This window comes from Nomascus leucogenys, chromosome 25, assembly GCF_006542625.1.
Source record: "Nomascus leucogenys isolate Asia chromosome 25, Asia_NLE_v1, whole genome shotgun sequence".
Classification (NCBI taxonomy): domain Eukaryota; kingdom Metazoa; phylum Chordata; class Mammalia; order Primates; family Hylobatidae; genus Nomascus; species Nomascus leucogenys.
Genome location: NC_044405.1, coordinates 20,188,607 through 20,213,410, shown reverse-complemented (window position 1 = coordinate 20,213,410; position 24,804 = coordinate 20,188,607). Strand labels below are relative to the sequence as shown.

The 24,804-nt window shown below is 44.9% G+C and overlaps 1 protein-coding gene across 4 annotated transcripts in view; it reads left to right on the top strand.

Annotated features, from left to right (window-relative positions):
* The window catches only part of RUNX1 (RUNX family transcription factor 1), a 260,670-nt gene that overhangs the window by 204,872 nt on the left and 30,994 nt on the right, over positions 1-24,804 (top strand). For 2 of the 4 annotated variants that reach the window (XM_030806196.1, XM_030806198.1), the window contains exon 7: positions 9,174-9,365. The exons of 1 other annotated variant lie outside the window; for it this stretch is intronic. In XM_030806196.1, coding sequence (XP_030662056.1) covers positions 9,174-9,365 — 192 coding nt within the window. Of the gene's footprint in view, positions 1-9,173; positions 9,366-22,017; positions 22,443-24,804 lie in introns of those variants that run through there. One more of the 4 variants, XM_030806200.1, reaches the window with a different exon arrangement.

Here is a 24,804-nt window from a genome sequence, read left to right as displayed (position 1 = left end):
GTGTATATGTGTGTATGTCAGTGTGTGTATTGTGTGTCCCCATGTCTGTATATCTGCCTGTGTGTATATGCATGTGTGTCCCTGTGTGATATATGTATGTGTGTGTGTCTGTGTATATGTCTCTCCCAGTTTGTGTCTGTATGTGTATGTGTGTCTGTGCATGTATTAATATATGTGTCTGTGTGACATATGTACATGTGTGTCTGTGTGTATTTATGTGTGTATCCCCATGTGTGTTTTATGTCTGTGTGTCCAGGTGTCTGTGTGTCTGTGTGTCTGTATGTGTTTACATGCATGCCTGTGTTTGTGTGTGTATGTCTGTATGTGTGTATATTCATGTGTGTCCATGTGTATCTATAATTTGTTTTGTTTTTCAAGACAGAGTCTTGCTCTGTCACTCAGGCTGGAGTGCAGTGGTGCGATCTTGGCTCATTGCAACTTCTGCTTCTTGGGTTCTAGGAATTCTTCTGCCCCAGCCACCCGAGTAACTGGGACTACAGGCACGTGCCACCGTGCCCGGCTACTTTTTGCATTTTTCAGTAGAGACGGGGTTTCACCATATTGGCTAGGCTATTCTCGAACTCCTGACCTCATGATCTGCCCGCCTCAGCCTCCCAAAGTGCTGGGATTACAGGCATGAGCCACCGCGCCCGGCCGCATCTGTATGTTTTTATGTGTATGTCTGTGTCCGTGTTTATGTTTGTCCATGCATGTCTGTATGTGTGTATGTGTGTGCATGTGTGCCATGTGTGTTTTTGTATGTCTCTGTGTGTGTGCGTGTGACAGAGTACTCACTATAAAGAAACAGGAGAAGCCGGTGGACTTTGCTTATGTCAGGGTACCACTCTCAACTCAGCAAAAGAGCCTTTGACCCATTCTTTTTTTATTTTTTACTATGAAAATAAATGAGTTTTCCTGATTGATTTAATTATTTTTTTTTTTTTGGAGAGGTCTCCCTCTGTCACCCAGTCTGGAGTGCAGTGGAGCGATCTTGGAGTACTACAGCCCCCATCTCCTGGTTTCAAGAGATTCTCCTGCCTCAGTCTCCCAAGTAGCTGGGACTACAGGTGCGCGCCAACATGCTTGGCTAATTTTTTTATATTTTTAGTGGAGATGGGGTTTCATGACGTTGGCCAGGCTGTTCTTGAACTCCTGACCTCAAGTGACCCACCTGCGTCAGCCTCCCAAAGTGCTGGGATGAGCCACCGTGCCCGGACTGACTTAACTTCTAATGAGACAATTCTCCCTGAAACTATGCTCAGTTATGATACTGTACTTTTTCTCAAGAAGTTTTTCTGTAGTTACATTTCAGCTGAAAACTTTAATTACAACTTCCTAACTTCCTTCACCTGAAATGATTTCTACTTTCCCACAACCTAGTGGAGGGTGATTGGACGGCACCAATCATGAAGGACCTGAGTACTCATTCCTTCATTCAGCCAACATTAGTGAGCCTCCTAGGCTCCAGATGGTTTTGTAGCTGCTGGAGATATGGCTGTGCAGAAAAAATACAAAATCCCTGTCCTTGTAGACCTTATAGTCCCGTGGGTGCAGCAGACCCTGGATAACATTAACATCTGCTATGGAGAAAACCTAAGCCAAAGGGCTAGGGATTGGCTGGACGGGGGACAGTCTGCAACTTAAAAGGGGATCTCCAGGAACTCCTCAGGGAGAAGATGATATTTTAGCAAATACTTAAAGGGTGGGAGGGGTCAGGTCCACAGGGATCTCAGGGAAGAGCTTCCTGAGCAGAGTAAACAGTAAGTGCAAAGGCCCCAGGGCAGTGACACAGGAGCAAGAGCAAGGTGGCCACTGCTGCCGGAGCAAAGAGGGGAGCTCAACCCATCTGCCTTCTAGTTTCAAGTAGGGGGCATTTGCCTTAGAAAGCAGGCTTAAGAAAATGCCACCTGACCTCAGAAACCTTACTTTATGTCACCTGAGAGGCCACTGTAGGACCATGGTTTGGGAAGGCCCAGAGTAGGAAAGCCCCGTGCACAGGTGGACCCAGTGGGTGCTTGCTTTCCTGTTACCACCCACAAGAGTACAAAAGCTCTTTCCAGCCAAAGGCTCTGCTATTCCTGCTGGTGATTCTCTGGGGCTAAAGCATCACCCCTCTAGAAATCCCTGAGTGGGTAGAAGGGATTCCTAGGAAGTGGAGGCACCCTAGCGGACTTGCCAGGATTCATCCACCTCTAGGAGGCTTAGGGCCATGAGCTAGAGGAACGGGGGCCTGCACGGAGAGTGTGGGCGGGATGGGTGACGGGTACTCACCTAGGACTTATGTGCCTCCTGCCACTGATGGAAAAGGTCGGCATTTGGGGCAAATGTATCATTGTTTTCCAACCCAGACAAGAAGCTGGGAAATGAGAGCCTGGATGAGTGTTCCTCAGAGTGGCTTTCTTCCCAGGTGTAGCCTCTGACAACTTCCTAGCAAATTTTTTTTTTTTTTTTTTGAGACGGAGTCTTGCTCTGTCGCCCAGGCTGGAGTGCAGTGGCGCGATCTCGGCTCACTGCAAGCTCTGCCTCCCGGGTTCACGCCATTCTCCTGCCTCAGCCTCTCCAAGTAGCTGGGACTACAGGCGCCCGCCACCACGCCCGGCTAATTTTTTGTATTTTTTTGGTAGAGACGGGGTTTCACTGTGGTCTCGATCTCCTGACCTCGTGATCTGCCCGCCTCGGCCTCCCAAAGTGCTGGGATTACAAGCGTGAGCCACCGCGCCCGGCCCCTAGCAAATTTTAAGGTGGGTTTAATGTCCCACTCCCTCTGGACTCAGCATTGGGATGATAGAAGGGGAGGGGTGAAAGCAGAATGGAATGTCCCAGTCAGTAGGGTAGCACGAACGGCTCTGTGAAGGCTTAAGGGAGAGAGGAGAGCACCTTTGAATACTAAAGTCCAAGGTCACTCATAACTAACTGTCCAAAGGGTCACTGATGAAACAGCCGGAGGCAGAGGGAGAGTGAATTCTTAAGACACCTCGTGCAAAGCTGCTGACCCCCAGTACAGGGAAAGATAGAGCAGGCCAGGTGGGATCCCAGGCTGGGCGACCTGGTGGGGATCAAGACAGAGCTCTGAGACCAACCTGACAGTTAGACTTGGCACTGGCTCGCAGAGGCCAGGTGTCTGCCTGAAAAAAGACAAAAGGGAAAACTTTGAAAGTCGTAATCTCATTAGAAGTTGTTCAAGAAAGACCATGCTTAGAACCAGTTGAGTAGATAATCGCAGCTGATATAATTGCTGTGGTTGCTTTTAGAGTCCCTTGGAGTAATCCTTCTTAGTCTCTTAATTCCAGGCTTCCAGATATGGAGCCTCAGTGATGAAGAGACTTGCTCTTGTCCACAGCAAACTTTGGTAGAAAAGCAGATTTAGAATGGAGAATTCTTAACGCCTACACTAGCATTCACGTTTCCCTGGGACCATGTTGTTTCTCTAGAGGGGAGGAGGATTGTGGCATCTGTGTTAACACCCGGTCCTGTGGGCACTCAGAGAACTTAACTGCTGCGTTTGTGGAACGGAATAAAGGTTCCCTGTTACCCTTCCCTGCCATTCCCCAAAGTCTTTCTATAGATGGCACAGCAGAAGTTACTTCCTACTTGAGAATTGGGAGTTCACCTTAGCAATCAGACTGATTATCATGACAGTGACTCTAACAGAATGTGCCCAGTTATTGTAGGAGACGGAGACAATCACACATCTGCCCATCTGCAGGGTAGAGTTTGGGCATTTTCAGCTGCTCTGTGTGTATTGAAGAGTTAAAAAAATGCAAAGACGGCCAAATAGTTACCACCAAAAAGAGGCCATCAGTCATTACTCATGAACACAGTCTAAACACAGTTCAGGCATGTTTAGTTCGTGTGTTTCTCCCCAGCACACAGCAAATCAGAAGCAGGTAGGAGAAGGGAAGTAATAATGCACATTGGAAGCTTGAGTACCAGGAGGAGCTCTCCCTCTCATGCAGATATTCCCAGTGTGCTCCCTTTATCGGCAGCCTCAGCATCACCTGGGACCTTATTAGAACTCCAAATTCTCAGGCCCTTCACCCCAGACCAACCTACCAAGCTAGAATGCCCGGGTAATTCCACTGCCCACTCAAGCAGGTGAAACACAGCCTCACGGCCTGCAGGTCACAGTGTGGCTGGGGCTGTCTTCTGATTCTGCACACACACTGGGAGCAGAAGTGAGATGGTCGAGGCAGAATGCAAAAGTTCAAGTGCTTTCGTGTCTCTGAGATCTAAAACTGTGAAGTACTGTGCACTTCTCCACCCTGTTCACTTTGAATTCACAGAAATGTGTATTTCTAGGTGCACTGAGTGTACATCCTGAGCGTGTGTGTCGGGTGTTGAATTTCTAGGGGCACCGGGTGTACATCCCGAGTGTGTGTGTCGGTGGGTGTTGAATTTCTAGGGGCACTGGGTGTACATCCCGGGCGTGTGTGTCCGTGGGTGTTGAATTTCTAGGGGCACTGGGTGTACATCCCGGGCGTGTGTGTCGGTGGGTGTTGAATTTCTAGGGGCACCGGGTGTACATCCCGAGTGTGTGTGTTGGTGGGTGTTGAGAGCGTGTGTGTTTTCAGACCTGCCCTCTTCCTGTAACTGGCCGTGTGAGATTGGGCAAATGACATAACCTCTCTGAACCTCACTTCCCACACATTAGTTAAAAACCAAGGCTGATTTCTCTGGCCATTCTCCAGTTCTGAAGTATTCCAACCTTGTGGTGTTGTCTTAGCTTAACGATATGAGGAGAAATTGGGGTGGGGGAAAGTGAGGCTACCCATAGTTATGTAGCACTGGATGATATATAAGCATGCATGTATAATATGAATTAGAATGTATACTGACATATTATATACCATTATATAGTTTATATTATATAGTATATATTATATAGTATATATAATATACATGTGTAAATAATATTGAACAATATTTCCCAACATTAAATTCGCCAGCAGATGGTTAGGTTTGCAATTAGGGAGATTTATTTCACCACCTTCAAGGGGCTTCAGGAAGGGTCACATTCAGTACTGTCACTTTGAAATCCTAATGACCCTGCAACCTCAAGGTTGGACTGATACCAGGAAAAGTAAGCTGTTCTCTACACACGTTGATTTCTTTTCCATTGTCATAAGCAGTAGCAAATCAAAGGAAGAAAACCCCATATTTTTATATCTAGATTCATGTAGTGAGTATCCAATTGACTGGCCAACATCTTCTGAAATACAGATATCCTTTTAAAATTGACTATATAAAATTCTTATATGCTTTTAGAAGAACCACAATTTTATACATGTATATACAGAGAGATATATATCTTTTTGGTATTATGCTTTTGCATAGATTTGGCTCAATGGCTCATCATGACAGTCTTCTGAGTATATACCTTCCTCATTTTTCTGCTGAGAATCTATCAAGAAAACTAGTAAACCCGTATCAGAAACATAGGCTAATATGTTGTTGACTGCCAGAAAATTCTTTATTCTCTCTAACCAAAATCTTCCAAGAAATAGTGGTAATTTAACCTTATCTGGCTTCTTTAATGGAAGATCATATATTACATTTATGTTACTTACAGCCACAGATCACAATGGTGTCTTGAAAAAGGCAGCTTGGTTATCAATGAGATAGGCATACCTGCTCAGTTTAGTGTGTACAGCAGAAAAGTGAAAGCTGGTCTCACTATCCATCACAAAATATCATAACATTTAAGGATGGCCTAGTGAGCAGCCAACCCCGAAAACAACAGGAACGCCTTTGGAATGAAGTAAAATTTAGCAAATGGCATTGACTTATTTTTATTATATATAATTTTTCCCCTTTTTTGGATTTTTATGACTCTGCATACATAATAAAATTCCCACCAAGTACTTTCTTTTTTTCAAAAATGAGAAAATGGTAATAGAAGAATTTAGGACCCTTTTCAACTCTGCTTAAGATGTCCCAGTGTGAAATCTTGATGTGCCCACTACTTTAAGCACCGCCCTGTAAACATTCACAGTTGGTTCCAAACATGCTGAAGAAGCCAAGCTGCCAGCATGCAGGTGTTCAGAGCTGCATCCTGGTTCTACCCAAGGGCTTGACCCAGGGTTGAATTCCCTGTTGCCCTCTAAAGCCCAGTACTCAGTGAGAAAGAAGAAAAGTGAATTGGATAGTAGACATTTTCCATACTCCTCTATTTAACATTCAGGGGGCAAATGAGCCTTTTAACTGAACACAGATACAGGAAACTGAAGACATAAAGTATTCATTTTCCCTAGCTTGAAAGTTTATATCGGAAGTTTGTATATTTCATGCAAAATATTGCTATTTGGCACATGAGGTCTGATGGTTTCAGAAAGAATTAGATGTTCCTTTGATCTAGCTTATAAGTGCATCCGAACCACACCTTGAATATGCTAATGCTTCTCATTTCCCCTGTGCCTTGGTGTTACAGCTCTCCAGCACCATTGTGAGCCTGAGGGTCAAGACCCCTACCAAGGCAATAACGTTCCTACTTACTCCCAGGAACACACGTGGGGAGAGTGGAATGGGCTCTTCCCCAATCCTCCAGCATTAAACTCAGCCCTGAGACTCCCAGGGCTTAGAAAACAGCTTAGAGTGAAGAATTGTTTTCTCTGAGAGTTATGCCTGAACACTTCTGCTAAAGCAGACAGTCATCAGTTAATCTCTATAAATGACTACAATTTTGGCAGGTATCAGCTGGTATAGAAATTGCTCACAAGTTAAAGCTCTCATTTCTAAGTATATAGTAATGAGGGGGACTAATTAAAAGAAAAAAGAAAAAAAACCTCACGTTGTGCCTGACCACAGGACTGGCTTACCTGGAATGATGATTCCTGTTAGGTGTCTCCGTGGCACAGGTCCCCATGCTTGCTGGCTAAGAGAGACACAACTGGCAAGAGCCTTTCTTCCAAGGCTGGCTGTAGACTCTACCATGTCAAGTGCTGTGTACTCAGAATGACCTCGCTCACATCACTCTCCTGGGTCACCCACTGTCCTTGACACAGTGTTCTTCAAAAATGCCACTAAGTGCCTGAGGAATGTGAAGTTTCGAAATGAGCACAAAACCTGCTGGCAGCCTTTGCCGACTGGCATTATTTCTGAGGCAGATAGAGCTCACCACAATCATTTTTCCTGCCTTCTTCTTTACTCCAACTCGTAATGCCAGGCATTAGACTGTGGCAGGAGGTTAAAGGGCTGAGTTACTATGTTTTGAATGGTTGTTCCATTGGAATTGTTTTTCTGCAAGAAAACTGCAGATTTTTCAGTTTGATCATCAGGAAGCCAAGGATCTATGGCAGAGATAAGAGGAGGGAGGAGCTAAGGAAGGCTTCATCCAGAGGCACTGAGTCACACCATGAGTGACCAACACAGAGTGTTCTAGAAAAAAGACATTGTCATACTTCTGAGGGAAAGGGATGACGGAGGTTGCTCCAAGACCTGGCCCCATGGCCTTTCATCCACAAAGCCGGTGCTTAAAATACTCAGCCGAGAACAGGCCTCCCACATGTGTGCTGAGCCTGCGTGACTCAGGCTGTTTGCGTTCAAGTCCCCTGTTGTGGGCTGGAGCTCTGAATCAGAGTCCAGATTTGCCTTGGTGACATATGACAAGAGGGGCCATTGCATTTGAACTACACAAATATTATGCTTAAGTATTTTTCCTCATTTCGGAGCCAAACAGGTCTTGTTAATGATAAAATCACTGCAATATAGTGGGCCCTTTTTTTCTGGTCTGGAATTTGAGACAATGTCAACTGTGCCAAGGGGCCTGGCAGCAGGAAGAAATGGCCAGCCATGGAGATTTGCAGCCATAATGCAAGTTACACCATTTAATTTTTTAATTGTAGTCATTGGGAGCTGGCCTACAGTGCACTTCTCGTGGTCTGCTCTTACCCCAGGCTGCGGGAGTGGAATCAAGGGGGCCTCTTTCTAGTCTAGGATTGGGTCAGGGCATGTGAAAGAGCACTTTGTGGGGGCAGCGGGCAGGCTGTTTCTCAATCTGGCTTTGGGAACATTTGACAATAGCGAACAGGGGTTGTGCAATCGATCAAGGACTCTTTATTGGAACCATAAGGCTGAGGAAGCAGCAGGAGGCCATTGTCTTTAAAAGAGAAATGAATGGCCCAGGCCTCCTGTGGCTACCTCCGTACCTTGGAGCCTCAGCTTTGCATGGCAGGACTGGCTCTGGTGTAAGGACATTTTGAGAAAACCATAGGCCCCAGTCCCCCATGAGTGGCCTCTGCTTGCTGCTTCCTGGTGACAGTTGTTTTGGTGAAGAGCATGATGAGGACACTTACTATCTATATAGACACTGAGGGGCCCATCATCCCACCCTATATAGACACTGAGGGATCCACCATCCTACCCTATATAGACACTGAGAGGCCCATCATCCCATCCCACCAGTCCTGAGCCCCCTGGGGAAGCTCACCAGATAAGCTGTAGCTACCTCTGGGCTCCAGTGGGCCTATTCTGCTGGGAATATTGGACAAGACACAGGCGAGGCCTTCCTGTCAATTCCTTCTTGGGGTACATGGGGGAGTCGGCTTCGGGGAAGAAGGAATGCTTGTGAAAAGCCTGTGAGGAGAGGGAGAGGGAGAGGGGCTGAGGATGCCCTGTGTGTACCTGGAAATCTGACCTCTGCAGACTCTGTGGGTTTGCAGCCACGCCTCATTTCCTCTTGGAAGGGGCACTACCACTAAGCTGCAGGGCCTCTAAAATGTGCCGGTGGCTGGGTTTGCAGTAAGGAACAGCTGTTCTGATGTCCCTGGGAGGCAACCTTTCCTGGCTGCCACAGCATAGCCCCTGGCATGTGGCCATGTGCCAACAATTAATGCACCTCTTTCCCTCCTGGCATCACCACCACCACCAAGTTCTGTATCTCACTGAGTTGTGCCCATTGGAAGTGGGTGTAGAGGGTTGGGGAGGGTGCTGAGGCCCAGACTGGGGGAGCACTCTGTGGCCAGGGCGGTGAAGGGGGGCCCATTCTGCTGAGAGGACAGTGGCCCCAAATTCCCACTGGCAGCTAGCCCACCGGGCATATCTCTAGTGAGTCTATGTTGGGGTGAGGGGAAAGACAAGAAAAGCCCCAATTTTAGGAAATCCACTATACTTTTTCTGATCTCTTCCCTCCCTCCTTCCCTCCTCCCATCCCCTCCCCTCCCTGCTCCCCACAATAGGACATCGGCAGAAACTAGATGATCAGACCAAGCCCGGGAGCTTGTCCTTTTCCGAGCGGCTCAGTGAACTGGAGCAGCTGCGGCGCACAGCCATGAGGGTCAGCCCACACCACCCAGCCCCCACGCCCAACCCTCGTGCCTCCCTGAACCACTCCACTGCCTTTAACCCTCAGCCTCAGAGTCAGATGCAGGGTAAGTACCAGACGGAGCCCACTGCCTGCCTCTCCTGCACCTGGGCCACCACCCACAGCTGGACCCCATGTGCACACACCCTCCCAGACCAACTGGGGTTTCCCCTTGATGCTCAGAGAAAGGCCTCGAACCAACAGCACCACCTGGGAGCTGTTGGAAATGCAGAGTCTTGGGCCCCACCCCAGACCCACCGAGTCAGATCTGCACTGTAACCAGATCCCCACAAGGAAAAGCACTGCTACAGAGGGTACGAGGAGCTCTGGGTATGGATATCCATATTGGATAAATAGCTCTCTTGAATTTTTTAAGAGTTAGCTTTGGCTATGCTATTTTTTTTACCTACCCATTAGGCTTGAAGACACACACACACGTCAAGCAAAGTGAAGATGGGGACGTTTCAAGTTCTCTCTATTGCCAGATTATTTGTGGGTTTTGTATCTAGTGTTTTTTTATTATTAAGAAATAGTAGAAATGTATGGATGCCATCACATCAAGGGTGTTACTTGCAAATCAATATAGAATGCAGGTCCCCCCATCCCGTGGGGCTAGCTGGCAATTACTAAAGCACTGTAAGATGTAATAATTGCCTAAGGCCCACTGTGCCAAATTAGATAATACAAGAAGTTCATTTACACTGTAGAACCAGTGACGTCAATGACTGTTTGCTGTGTGATACCGTTTCAAAAATCCAAAATGCAGACTTTTCTCTGTGCCATGCAGGATGCAGCTGTGTGTGATATGGTTTACAGTAATATTTCTTTCTCAAAGTAGCAGGCTTGTTAAGGAAAAGATAAGCAACACATCTGGGGAAAAGGGCAGGTGGCCAGCAATCAATGTGGTAGCTCTTTGCCCCTCTCGGACAGCAGGAATTAGCTTCCCCAGACATTTTCTGTATGTGGTTGTATTGTGGGATGTACAAATATCATCTGTTCCTTTGGGTTTCCAGGCCAATAGCTCTCTATTTTGGGTTCAAACATGGGTTCTCAGGCCAGGCGCAGTGGCTCACGCCTGTAATCCCAACACTTTGGGAGGCCGAGGCAGGCCGATCACGAGGTCAGGAGATGGAGACCATCCTGGCTAACACGGTGAAACCCCGTCTCTACTAAAAATACAAAAAATTAGCCAGGCGTGGTGGCGGGTGCCTGTAGTCCCAGCTACTCGGGAGGCTGAGGCAGGAGAATGGTGTGAACTCGCGAGGTGGAGGTTGCAGTAAGCCGAGATCACACCACTGCACTCCAGCCTGGGCAACAGAGTGAGACTCCGTCTCAAAAAAACAAACAAACAAACAAACAAACAAACAAACAAACAAACAAAAACATGGGTTCTCAAAAGGCATGACCACTGTCTCCCATGGAGCTTGACAGCCCATGCCATTAGCTCTCACTGTTAGGTTTCTGGGGAAGGTTCTTCTACTTGATTGGAAAATTTCCAAGTAAGTCTTTCCAGAAGATACTATACACACAGCTAAGTGGCCTAACTGTGGAGTAGCCCTTTTGTAAACAAACAGAAACCTAAAGCTTGATGTTTTGGGGGGCTGCCTGTCATCTATAGGTTCATTTAGGTGTATTTAGGAAGAGGATCCATGAAACCACTGGTTTCCTGTTACATAATAATCATTAATAATGATTTAAAATGTGTACATTGAATTTTTAAAATTCCAAAATACAAGCTTATATGGTAAATTAACTCAAATGGTATGTTAAGTGAGTGAGACGGGCTTGGGGCAAAACAATTCTTTGCTTCCAAAGAGGATACAACTCTCAAGGAGATTCTTTCATCTTGCCTTTAAGGTCATTTAAACTAATTCACATCATCTCAGAAAACTAATTCATATCATCTACTCATGTGTAAAATCAAAAGGAAGACTCTGTTTTCTTAGTCTCTCATTGCCTAACTGGCCATTTATACTACTAGGTTGGTTAAGGGATTTGCCTTTTTCTGCTGATCTGGGAACAAAAAGTCTTAAGCATTTTTAAAGGCAATGGAAAATTCAGCCACATTGGGGAAAATTGATATTGTCACCATTGAGTTGCTCTGTTTTTTGCTGAAGAGTGAATCCAATCTGATTTCCTTCTTCATTAGATATGCCTCTTTAACAAAAAAACAAAAAAAATGGGGGGAAGTTGCACATTGAATTCTCATCCTCTGAAGCTCCTGGGCAAAAGCATTACTGTGGACTGTGCGACGGGCATTCATCGGCTCTTTGGAGTCCTATATGCTTAGCAGAGTATCAGGTTTAACACTAAGCATCGCCCCTTTTTTGTTCCTCTTGAAAACTTTTTACTTCTGCAACATTTAAGAAATCATAACTCGCTTTTAGAGTTCCCTACGGGCTTGGTTGCTACTCTAAAGAATGTGTGAACTATATTGCTGGTGTTCTTTCTTTCCAAAATATGAATTCGATATTCAGTACTTCACTTGTAAAATTTTGGGAACAACTTTTAAAAAATAAGTATCTAGAATATTTTCATGTGAAACAACTTTTCCTTTTCCTTTTGTTCTTTCTTTCCTATAAGAAAACACTGTTTTACACTAATCATGTTTTGAGTAGAGCCTTGGGCTTTTTCTCTTGAAATTGGAAAGTTAACAGGCGTAATGTGCAAGTCTTGTTCAGCCAAGACCTTCAGTTTGTTCTTGACGGTAGGAAAATGCTTGTTTTCCAGGCTCAGCCCTGACGTTTCTGTGTTATATTTACGAAGATACTTTAAGAAATACAGCATGTGTTTCTGGCTTTCTTTGAAATGGCAGTGGTAGTTTTCAGAAAAATATCCAATTTGTCAGCGTAGTTCTACAGTGGTGCTGTCCAGACGCATGAATGTTTTTCAGCTTTACAGAAATGTCAGTAACTGGGGGTTTGGAGAGCTTGCTGGGATTTATAGAGAGACTCAGGAACCCTACCTTGCTAGGACTTTATCAGAAGCGTTATGCCAGCTCCTCTAAGTCTGTCAGCAAGAAAATACTGATATAGAATAGCACCAATACTTACCTAGAACCACATGTGCTAGAGGGTCATTCAAAATAGACATCTCAAATTATCTGAAGCACGGTACAGATTGAGAGAGGGGCAGGTTGCCATGCCACTAAACCACTGTTTATTTGTTGAGGTCTTAACTATTAAAGGTCTGAGGTTTATTTCAACTTTCTATTTTATCAGGTCTTAAACTTGAATAGAAAGCCATTTTGTCATGAGTAGACCCTTGGGCTACACATTTCTCCCAGTTAAGACACCATCGTTAACTTCTATGATGGAGTCTTAGAATTCTTTTTTAATTTATTTCAAAAGACAGAACAGGGCAGATTCTAGAGCTGGTGGTACCAATGCCTGTTCAGTCACAACTCCCACCTAGAGATGGGTTTGGGCAACCCGAGTGAGTGATTTTAAAATTTCACCCCTGATTGGCCAAATATGATGTATCACATTTAAGGTGTCGTAATTTCCTCCTTTCTGGGAATATGAGGATGGAGTAATAGATGCTGGTACAGAAAACTGAAACCTAGATAAACTGGGAAGCCCATTTTGTTGTTCTTGTGCATGCTGGTTGTCATAAACATGTAGGAAGAAGGCTTAACTCTTTAACTAGACCAGTTGTGAGCTATTTTGACATGGGTCAGACATTTGTATATATTATTCCATTCCCTCAACAATCCTATGGTATGGTTTATAGACAGAGAAATCGAAATTCAGAGGTTAAAAATTGCCCAATATCTCAAAGATTGTAAGTGATGAACTTGGATGCAAACCCAGACCTTCCTTGCTACAAAGCCAATGCAAGTGGGGTGGCCGTTCCCTGGGCGTGCACTCTTGGGTCAAGGATTGATTTACTACAGGGCTGACCAGTGTCGAGAAGAATCCCAATCACCAAAGGAGGGATGGAAGAAGTGTTGGACTATCCACTCACTTGGCATTCTTGTATTATACATGTTCTATTATAATTAGATGTTGATAATAGAATAATTTTGGGGCCAGGCTGTGTGGTGGGCACCTTAATAAACTGTCTCCTTTGGTACATGTGCATTTGTTTATAAAGTTTGGGGAAAAAGAAAACTCAGAATAATGAATCTCTAAATAGGAGTGAAAGAGGGGTATATGAGCAGGGAGAAGGCTTACCAGCCACTCTCTTTACTTTACTGGAGCCATTGCCTTCCTACTTTTGAAGTTCATTGGGACCAAGTGCTTATCATCCAAACCCAGTCAACATCTGATCCACTTTTATGAGTATGCGTGCCTCACTTTGAGAGTTCCATATGACCAGGAGGGGTCCCTGACCTCTCAAATCATCTGTTGATTTTTAGTATTCCAAGTAACTTCTGTCTTGCTAATTATTTTCCCCCAAAATTAAGTTACTTAGGAAGGACTATATTCTGGTGCTGCTGTCTGCAAAACTCTGAGATACTGAAACGACTCTGTTTCTCAGTTGTATGGAGTTATTTAAGTCCGTCTGATTCTCTCTTTATCATCTGGATAGACAAAAGGAAGAAAACCTTTCCACCTTCCTGTAGGAGAAGGAGCTAAATCCTCTTTCCAGCCTTGGAGGTAAAGTACCCAACTGCATTGCATTGCTTTCCTTTCTCTCTCTCTCTCTCCTTCCCTCTCTTCCTTACTCTTCTAGCACTTTGAAGTTTAAAAACAAAGGAGGTAGGGGCTATTTGATTACCTTGGAAATGGAGGCCACAATCAAACACCATAAATCCTCATATGTAAGTCCATAAATGGTCATTTAATGGTTACACAAAGTACCATATTCAGAATGTGAGAAATTAATTTATATGATAGGCTATAAACATGACAGGTGAATGATTTTATTTAAAAATAACTTTTAACAGGGTGTAGTAGGGTGTGAGAGCCTTTCCAGGTCTATAGCATTAGAATCTTACCCTGAAAACAAGCCTGAATCAGGTGTTCACAGGAATAAATAAAAATAATTAAAGGAAAGAAGGGAGAGAGAGAGAAAATGAAAACCAGTGGGATGACTGCAGAGATTCACTGCAGGGCTTGATCTTAATGATGAAATATTTCTTCTGTAGACTGTATATGTTCTGAACTTTCCCCTTATGCTTGTAAATATGTAGGCCAGCACACCCACGCACTGAAAGATTTCATTTGGAAGAATAATAGTTTCAGCAAAGATGTAGTTGGAGCATGTATTTGATATTGATGGCTACATATCAGAAGGCTTGAGCTGGGAATCTAATAGCCAAGAAAGATAGCAGATCATAGTGGCTAAGAAAGAATGAGAGCTCAACAGGCAGACTACCTTAGTTTCTACCACATTCACTATAGGACTTTTGGCAAGTTACTTAACCTTTTAAAGCCTTAGTTTTCTTATCTGCAAAAGAGGAGTAATAATTATACTAGCAGATCCTAGGACCATTGTGAAACATAAAGCAGTGGACATTAGAGCCAGCCTATGGTTTGACACTCAAAAACTGTTAGCTGTTATGATCAACATCAATAATATCAAGTTGTCTTAGTCTTATATATTATAGACTGGGTAATATATAAAGAAAAGTTTATTCGGCTCGTGGCTATGGAGGCTGGGAAGTCCAAGAGCAAGGTGCCATCATCTGCTGAGAGTCATCCCATGGCAGATAGGTGGAAGGGCAAGAGAGCATCTGTCAGAGAGCTCACTTTTATGACAAAGCCACCTCCATGATAACTAACTTACTCCCTCAATGGTAGTACTAATTCATTCGTGAGGATGGAGCCCTTATGACCCAATCACCTCCCAAAGGCCCCCTCTCTCAACATTACCATGATGGAAACCAAGTTTCCAACATATGAACTTTTGAGAAGACACATTCAAACCATAGCATTCCACCTCTGACCTCCCCAAATTCATGTGCTTCTCATTTTAAAAATACATTTATTCCATCCCAGTGGTCCCCAAAGTCTTAACTCTTTCCAGCATTAACTCAAAAGTCGAAAGTCCAAAGTCTTGTCTAAACCAGATATGGATGCGATGCAAGGAAACATGTAAAGCAAATTCCGTTAGCTTTGAGGCTGTGAAATCAAAACAAGTCTTCTACAATACTTCCAAAATATAATGGTGGGACAGACACAAGGTAGAAATTCCTACTCCAAAAGAGAAAAACTGGCAAGAAAATAGGGGTAACTGGTCCCAAATAAGTTCAAAATCCAACAGGGTAAACAATATTAAGTCTTAAAACTGGAGAATAATCTCCTTTGACTCCATGTTCTGCCTTCTGGATACAATGGGGCTAAGGCTAGGCCCCCAAGGCCTTGGGCAGCCCTGCCCCTACAGTTTTGCTGGGCTCAGCCCAAACTTCACCTCTCTCAAGTTGAAGTCTTGTGTCTGCAGTGTTACCAGGCTAGAGTTGCACACTGGTGGCTCTGCAGTTCTGGATTCTCAGGGATAGCCCCAATTCTGTGTCTCCATTAGGCATAGCCGTAGTGGGGACTCTTTGTGGCAGCTTCAACCCCACATTTCTGTTCAACATTGCCCTGCTAGGTACTGTCTGCAGTGGTATTCCCCTGTGGTAGGTCTTGGCCTGAGCTTCTAGGCAGTCTGTGGCATCCTTCGTAATCTAGGTGGAGGAAGCCATGCTTCCACAGCATGTATTCTGCATGCCTACAGAATTTGCACCACACAGAGACCATCAAGGCATACTGCTTGTGCCCTTCAGAATGGCAGCCTAGCTACACCTAGGCCCACTGAAGCCACAGCTGGGGTGGCCAAGGTGTGCTGCACCAGGATGCAGGAAGCAGAGACTAGAGGCAGCCCTGGGCAGTGACCATGAAGGGTGCCCCAGGCCTGTCCCCTAAAATCATTCTACCTTCCTAGAGCTCTGGGCCTATGATGGGAGGAGCAACCTCGAAGATCTCTGAAATGCTTTTGGGGGTCTTTCTCCCATTGTTTCGATGAATAGAATCTGGCTTCCTCGCATTCATACTAATCTCTTTGGCAAACGGTTGCTTGGCCACACCCTTAGTACTCTCTTCCAAATACACTTTCACTCTTTACGTTGCCAGGCTGTGAATTTTCCAAATCTTTCCATTCTGCTTCTCTTTTAATTGCAAATTTCATCTTGAAGTCATTCTTTTGCTATCACATCTCACTATATGTAGTTAAAAGTAGCCACACAGCAACCTCAATGCTTTGCTGCTTAAGTATTTCTTCCACAAATACCCTAGTTCATCCCTCTTAAGTTCTGCATTGCATTAAGTCCTAGGACACAGACACAATTTCACCCAGCTCTTTGCAACCTTATGTTTTAGAAATATGGCCTTTACTCCAGTTTCCAATACCTCGTTCCTCATTTCTATCTGCAGCCTCATCAGAATGGCCTTTACCAGCATTCTACCAGCACTCTGGTCACAGACACTTAAGTAATCACTTAAGTAATCTCTACGAAGATTTAGACTTCCCCTAGTTCTGAGGTCTTCTTTCAGAGCCCTCACTAGAATTGCCCCTAATGGCAGAACCGTTCTTGGCAATGCAGGCTTTTTCTAGCCTGCTCCTCCAAACTTGTTCAGCCTTCACGGTTATGCAGTTCCAAAGCCACTTACACACTTTCAGGTATTTGTTGTAGTAACAACCCCACATCTTGGTACCAACTTTCTGTCTTAGTTCTTTTGTTAAATGCCTGAGACTGGGTAATTTGTAAAGAAAAGAAGTTTAATTCACAGCCGGGCACAGTGGCTCATGCCTGTAATCCCACCACTTCGGGAGGCCAAGGCAGGCAGATCAAGACCAGGCTGGCCAACATGGTGAAACCCCCATCTCTACTAAAAATACAAAAAAAAAAAATTAGCTGGGTGTGGTGTCACACACCTGAGTCCTAGCTACTCGGGAGGCTGAGGCAGGAGAATTGCTTGAGCCGGGGAGGTGGAGGTTGCAGTGAGCTGAGATCATGTTACTGCACTCCAGCCTGAGTGACAGAGTGAGATTCAGTCTCAAAAAAATAAAGAAAAAGAAAACAAAAGAAATTTATTTCATACAGTTCTGGAGGCTGGGAAGTCCAAGAGCATGGTGCTGGCATCTGGTGGGGTCCTTGCTGCATTAACCCAAGGCAGAAAGCAAGGGGCACAAGAAAGCAAGTGCAAGAGAGAGCTTGCTTTTATAGCAAAGGCACTTCACCAATAACCCACTTGTGTGATTATGGAATTAATCCATTTATGAGGGCAGAATCCTCATGACCCATTTGCTCCCTGCAAAGGCCTCATCACCACCACCACAGTGGATCCAAGTTTCCAACATGTGAACTTTAGAGGGACATAATCAAACGACAGCACAAGTATATTAGTTTCCTGCGGCTGTTTTAACAAATAACCACAAACTTGGTGGCTTAAAACAACAGAAATGTATTCTCTCTTAGTTCTGGAGGCCAGAAGTCCAGGATCAAAGCGTTGGCAAGACCATACTTTCTCTGAAGCCTCTAGGGGAGGATACTTCCTTATCTCTTCTAGCCATTGGTGGCATTCCTTGGTTTGTGACTGTGTCAGACTGTATCATTCCAACGTCTTCTTCCCTCTTTATATGGCCTCCTTTGTGTCATCTCCTCTTTTGTCTCTTATGAGGATACATGTTACTATATTTAGACCCACCCAGGTAATTCATGATGAACTCAAAATCCTTCACTTAATTACAGCTTCAAAGGCCCCTTTCCAAATAAGGTCACATTCACAGTTCTGGGGGGTCAGGAAATGGACATATCTTTTCTGGAGCCACCATTCAAACTGCTGTATCTTTGTACAAAAGATAGGGGACATCAGACCATTGACCAGGCACAGCAGGTGAGTCCAGAGATAACTCTCCCAAGTCCATCCCCCAGAACAAACATGGTGGACAGGTAAATGTAAACTGAACATCTCATGCACAAATGCCCCAATCATGTTACTATAACCTCAGTCCATCATTCGTTTGAATGTATTTTTATTTCCCAGCCAGAAAAATGTATGATTTTTTTTAGATGAGATCAGATATTTCTTAATATTTTCTAGAGCACCTATACCGATGGAATCAGAGGTCCTGACAGTGATACAGAAAGAGCTCTCTTCCCTGTGTCCAGGGAGCAGTGCCAGATGGGGAAACAGGAGGCCCAGGTGCCTCTTGTCCTAGCCTCCAAAAGCTCATGACAGCTTAGATGGTAGGAACAGAAGCATGGGAACAGAAGATGACATGATGACCAAAGCCAGACAGTTGGGATGGACTCAAGAATTTGACCTCCCAAAGCCAGGCATGTCACTGTTATTTTGAAGCAAGCTGCCTCTTAAAAAAGTGACTTTATTGCCAGGCATTGTTGACTACACACCCATTTCAAAAGGATGGTGATTTACAAATCACCGGAAGATAGCCTTTCAAATTTGGACTTTTAAAAAAGAAACTTTTACTGTAGTCATGAAGTAGTATCAAAGTTTGCCAAAAGTTTGTACTGAGAGAAGAACAAACAATATATGCTAATATGAAAAACAGCTCTACTTAGAAAGCTACTGCTTGGGTTTTCTTATTAGGCATAGTTCTCCAGACTGAGTTGGTTTTACTCATCTACATGATTTTTCCTTGCCTTATGGAACAGAAATTCAGGCCCACTCAAATTCAGTTATTTTAGGGCTCTTTAAAATCCAGTATTTGTGATTTAAATGATGCGGAGGGACTTTCATTACCTCTGTCTTTGCTTATTTCTCTCTGGCCCTCAGAACACCCCACCCTGACTTTTAGGGGAAATTGACAGAGGCAGAGGGTTTCACCTGCCTCAATTGTCATCAGCCCTGTTACATTCCTCCTTCCAAGCCTTAGCCTCACAGGGACCTTCTCCTTATTGAACAATTGCCTTCAAAGCAGTAGAATAGCCCAATTGTTAAGGAGATTAAAGATACCGATTGCAAAACTCCTGTAAATAAAATCTTCACTGACAAACCCAGTTTCTTTTCATAGGCTTTTCTTCTGTAATCTCTTTCTGGCAGAACACCTGATGTTTTGATATTAGAGATTCAGTTACCAACTACAGTAAATACAGCAAAATAACAATAGAAAAATAGTATAGAACTCACCCTAAAAACAAACATTGGCCAACCATGTTTATTTTTTGTCTCTCTGTGCACTCCTGAGAATTGATAGGGGAAGAATGTACCACCTCTTATTCAGGTGATTTCTGATTAGCAAGCCATGGAAAGTCTTCAGGCTGAGTTTTAGCCAGTTCACGCTCCCCTAAATGGCATGGAATAGACCATTTTCTGTTTTAAGAAAAAATAGAACAATGGCACTAAATGCTTGACTGAATGTTTGACTAAATGTTGACTGAATCATGGATAGGAAAGATTGGGCAGAAAAGACAGCCACTGCCTCCAGACACAGGATGCCACAATCCTGGGCACCATCACTATTCCATACAACCTTAGAGTCATGTTTAGGGTTTAGAACTTTCTCAATAGGGTTTCAAGATTTTGAAAAGCGTCTTCCAATTCTGATCTCCATAGATCCTATTATGGGAATTAATCTTTTTGGAAGGGGATTCTTGTTCTTAAAGATAAAATTCCCTACTTTCTTTCCTGGAGGGAATCAGTATGGGCAGAGGGAAGAGGAAATGGCGATCCTGACCTGTGTGTCTCATATCACCTAACACCTGTGGAGTGGCATGAAACTTGAGCTTTAAAACACACCAGGGGCCAGGCACAGTGGCTCATGCTGGTAATCCCAGCACTTTGGGAGACTGAGGTGGGTGGATCACCTGAGGTCAGGAGTTCGAGACCAGCCTGCCAACATGGCAAAACCCTGTCTCTACTAAAAATCAGCTGGGTGTGGTGGCAGGCACCTGTAATCCCAGCTACTTGGGAGGCTGAGGCAGGAGAATCGCTTGAACGTGGGAGGCGGAGGTTGCAGTGAGCCGAGATCGGGCCATTATACTCTAGCCTGTGTGACAAGAGTGAAACTCCATCTGAAAAAAAAAAAAAAAACCCACTAGGAATGGAAATGGTGCTTAATTCCTCTACCATCTTGTTTCTTCCACCCAATCTGAACTGGGTCACTGAATCTTAGCTTCCATAAGGTCAACATCATCAGTTCCGTTTAATAAGACATGGGCCACTGTAATGTCCAGCTCAATCCTCTTGGAAGTATGGAGGACACTGTAGGATCCTTCAGTTGGTGTCATAAAAGCAAAGCATCCCTAGGGAAGATCTGTGAGTCAAGCCTCAAGGCCCTCGCTGAGTCAGTGCTAACTTGAGTATCAGGAGCTCACCCATCTGGGGTGGTTAAGTCTCCCAGCCTTATAAATTGCCAGTTCCTGCTATGGGTGATGACCTCTTTACCTTACGGCTTTATGTGTTCAACCTGAGTCATTCTAAAGCCAGATCCAAGACCCAGAGAGCTTATGCTGTGCCAGTTCCTCTTTATATCACTGGAAGGACTACATATATGTACACTTGCTTTGGGATTTTTTTAAAGAACATCTCAAGATAAAAAGTGAGGAAGAAATAATGTGACTAGGGATTGCACTTCCTGGAGTTGCAGGTCACATGAGGGACACGAACATGGTGGTTTGATTAAGTCTCGCGGGATTATTACAGTGTTGTGGCCACTCTCACTCCATTAGTGCATCTCTCTGCACATATCAGATGGCAAATTATATAATGATAAAGTTATTAAAATATCTGTAAAAGTCAGCACAAGCTCAAGGGCTCGACTTGGCCTTTCTGCCCATTAAGTGGTTTATTTAGCTCTCTCATCTCAAGGCCGGTTAATCTTCATCTATACTTTGTTGTAAATCACCCGCTATGTGGAACAGCCATAACTGCCTGAGTTTTAAGACGCGCTTCTGTTGGTTGTCCAACAAGGCTGGTATCTTAAAGATCAATGCAGAAGTTTTTGAAGCATGAGACTCACCCACTTCCCCATTTTAAAATGGTAGCCTTTGTTTGTGATTGTGTCTATACCTGGGTTATCACAGAGCAGTTACGACAGCAAGATTATGACAAGGACATTGCCTGGTTCACATGTTTACTGAAGGGAGTAATAAAATAATGATAGCTCGTATTTATAAAACAGACCAATGTTGCTGGTTCATTGAATCCCCACCACCAGTCACCTGTAGGTGCATGACATGGTTAGGGGGAAGCATTGCCTGGAAGGTCCTGCCTGTGGTGTCTGCTTTGTTTTCACGTGACCCAGCACTGTTTCCTTTACCACCAAGTCCCAGTCTCTCATCTATCATGTAAGTGATTAACCAGGTTGTCTTCAACACTAACATTCTGTCATTCTGGATACTGCAGTTCCCATGAATTAATGGTCACCCCTAACTAACATTCTCAGGAAAACCAGTAGGGTTGCCCCAGAGCCCCTTACTGTGCTGCTGATTTGAAAGGAGCCTTTATAGTTTTGCTGTGTGAGAGGCTCTGAGCCACCATATGTTCCTAAATGAGAGAAGCCGTTGCCCAGACATGGATCTGTTTAATTTAATATGATTTACCACAAATTATGAAGCATGACTTCAAAATTGAATTTGTGCAAAATTACTGATGGCCAATTCAGTGGAAGGGAAGGGAAATCTTGTTATTCCTATTCCAGAATCTCTTCCCGATTTCCTCATTTGATTCTTTCACGCCTTGGGGTAGGGGAGGGGAATGCATTCGCAGCTCTATAAAGAATTGTCCTTATTTTCGAACTTTCTCCCTGGTCATTCATGGCTCCCTCAGAGGAAGACACAGCACCCTGGAGATGTTAAGGCAGAAGTTGGTTCTTCTGTCCATCCCTCTCCCCAGCCAGGATAGAGCTATCTTTTCCATCTCATCCTTAGAAGAGATTCAGAAGAAAGATGGCAGCCCTCAGAATGCACGTTATGAGGAAGGCAGAATGTGGGTCTGTAATTCCCCTGTGTCACTTCTCCCCCTCTGCAAACCATCGTAACAATAATAGTTCCTAACTCATGGGAGAATTGTGAGGATTAAATGAGTTAACCTGCAGAAATCACTTGATGTGTAGCACGTGGGAAGCATTGTGTGTATTTATTAATCCTTCACAAAGTCTTTGCAAGGATTGAGATATATTTTTATCAAATATTTAGCATGGATCCTGGTACACTTTCAATACTTAATAAATGGTCAGTGTTCTTTTCATTATTATTGCTATTTATGTGCTCTTATTGGTGGCATTGTCGTATCGCCAGTTAGTTGTACCCATCGGTCCTCTCCAAGTCACACAGCTACTCTGCGGTAATTCCCCCAGTGTCTCCTTATTCCTTGGGAGCCCCAGAGTGGATAAAGGTATTGGTGGTTTTAGTGGTATTTTCATTTGAGTTTTGTTTCCTTGGATAAACCCAAACAGGAGAACTTCCCATAATCACTGTTCCACAAGACCAAATGGTAAACTGCTAAAGTTGAAAGATCTTAAACTTCTTTGCCCAAAGCCCTATATTTTACTCATGAGACACTTGAGGCCCAGGGAGTTTCAGTGATTTTCCCAGTTAGAGGCAGACCTCACATCCAGGTTTTCTGGCTCCTGGCCCAGTGCCCTTCCCATTGGCTGGTTCGGTTCTGCCTCAGAGGTAGCCTCGGAGCAGTCTCTGGGGTTGGTATAGATCATTCACTTGGGCACTGAACCATGCTGTGCCTCACACTGCCTTTTTCTGGAAATACACCATCTCAGGGAGATGCTAGGTCCCATGGCTCAGTATCATGTGCTGCTTCTGAGTCTCCATTTTTAAAATGTTGAATTCATGCTAAGGAGGAGTGATTCTTTTTTTTTTTTTTTTTTTTTGAGACGGTGTTTCACTCTTGTCACCCAGGCTCACTGCAACCTCTACCTCCCAGGTTCAAGGGATTCTCCTGCCTCAGCCTCCTGAGTAGCTGGGATTACAGAGTCGGGATTACAGCATCTACCACTACCCCCAGCTAATATATATATTTTTATATATATATTTGTATTTTTAGTACAGCTGGGGTTTCACCATGTTGGCCAGGCTTGTCTCGAACTCCTGACCGCAGGTGATCTGCCCGCCTCGGCCTCCCAAAGTGCTGGGATTACAGGCATGAGCCACCATGCCTGGCTGGAGGAGGGATCCTTAAAGCACGCAAGGAAGGGAAGTCCTCCTCAAAGCCATGCCCACCCTCTGCAGCCCCACCCGGCACCCCAGCCTTGCTCCCTGTTGGGGACAACCAGCTACAGGAGACCAACAGGTCACTTCCTGAGCACAAAGCCCATGTTGATAGCAGGCAAGGGTGAACCCTGACCTGTCCTATTACTTGTGTGAATTGGATGCGTTCAACAAATGTGAATGGTCAGCCTCTTTGGTGTTTTTAATGAAGCAGCTACAAAAGGATTTCTTTTAACCAGGTTTCACCTTCCTGTGTGATTTTGAGTAAATACCATCCTGTGCCGATTCCTCCCACAAGCCAGGCCCTTTAAGCCTGCTCGGGGCTGTGGCTTGGGCTGGCGGGCCAGAAGCAGGATGGCAAACAGGTGTGCGAGCGTGACAGGGCAGAGGCTGGAGCCACAGCTGTGGGAATGCGAAGCCGCTTTGGCAGACCGAGGCCAGGAGGGGCGGGAGGCTGGTGCTGACTGCAGGTCCTGTCATCCCGGTTCAGGACGCCACTGCCAAACTTCATGCCAATTGCTCCCTACAGAGTGCACGGCTATGAGAGGGAGAGAGCTGGGACCAAATGAAGGCATCCCTGTGACGGCCACGTCCTTGTCCATGAATTCAGGGTCAGGGTGACGAATGGCAGGGCCAAAAGCTACCCTGGAATGTCACAGGAATTTGCAGAGACCAAATGCCCTTCTCTCAGAGGCACCAGAGTGGAGGCTCCCGCATTGACGGGTGGCTTCTGGGCCCCCTCCCTTCACTAAGACTTGGTGACTTGGTAATCCTCCCTCCTCAATGAAACTTATCTAAGAATTGATAGGAGGAGGGACTGGAGCATGGCAGTAACTAGCAGTGCAGACCTGTCATCTCCATCTTCCCCTCCCATAGCATGTGGCTCTTGCCATGTCATGACCACACTCCCGGGGGCTCGAGCTCTGGGCTTGCCTCAGCAGTCTGAGAACCACAAGTTTCTAAAGAACAGGTATGAGGAGGAGAGACTTTTCTTGCTCAAAGACATGGATTCACTCAGAAAGAGCATTCAATGGTGCTGTGAGTTTCCTCCCAAGTGTAATGACCTCCTCTGACTTGGGCGCTTCTTACAGTGACTTTGAACTTCTGAGCATTAGAGATGAGTGAATCGCAGAAAACTAGACCCCTCGTTAGATGGATGAGCCCAGAGAGGTTAAGAGACTTGCCCAGGGCCACACAGATACCGCCCATATCGGAGCGCTCAGCTTTCCTTTCCCCTCCTCCCCGGCTTGGACACATACCTAGGATTTGGATGTAGCGATGTGAACCGTCCTGAGCAGTCCCTTCAAAACAGCACTTAGGCGAAAGAGGGGCTGTTGGAACAAGACAGGACAAATACCCGTGTGCCTCTGCATGCTGCTCCACCCAGTTT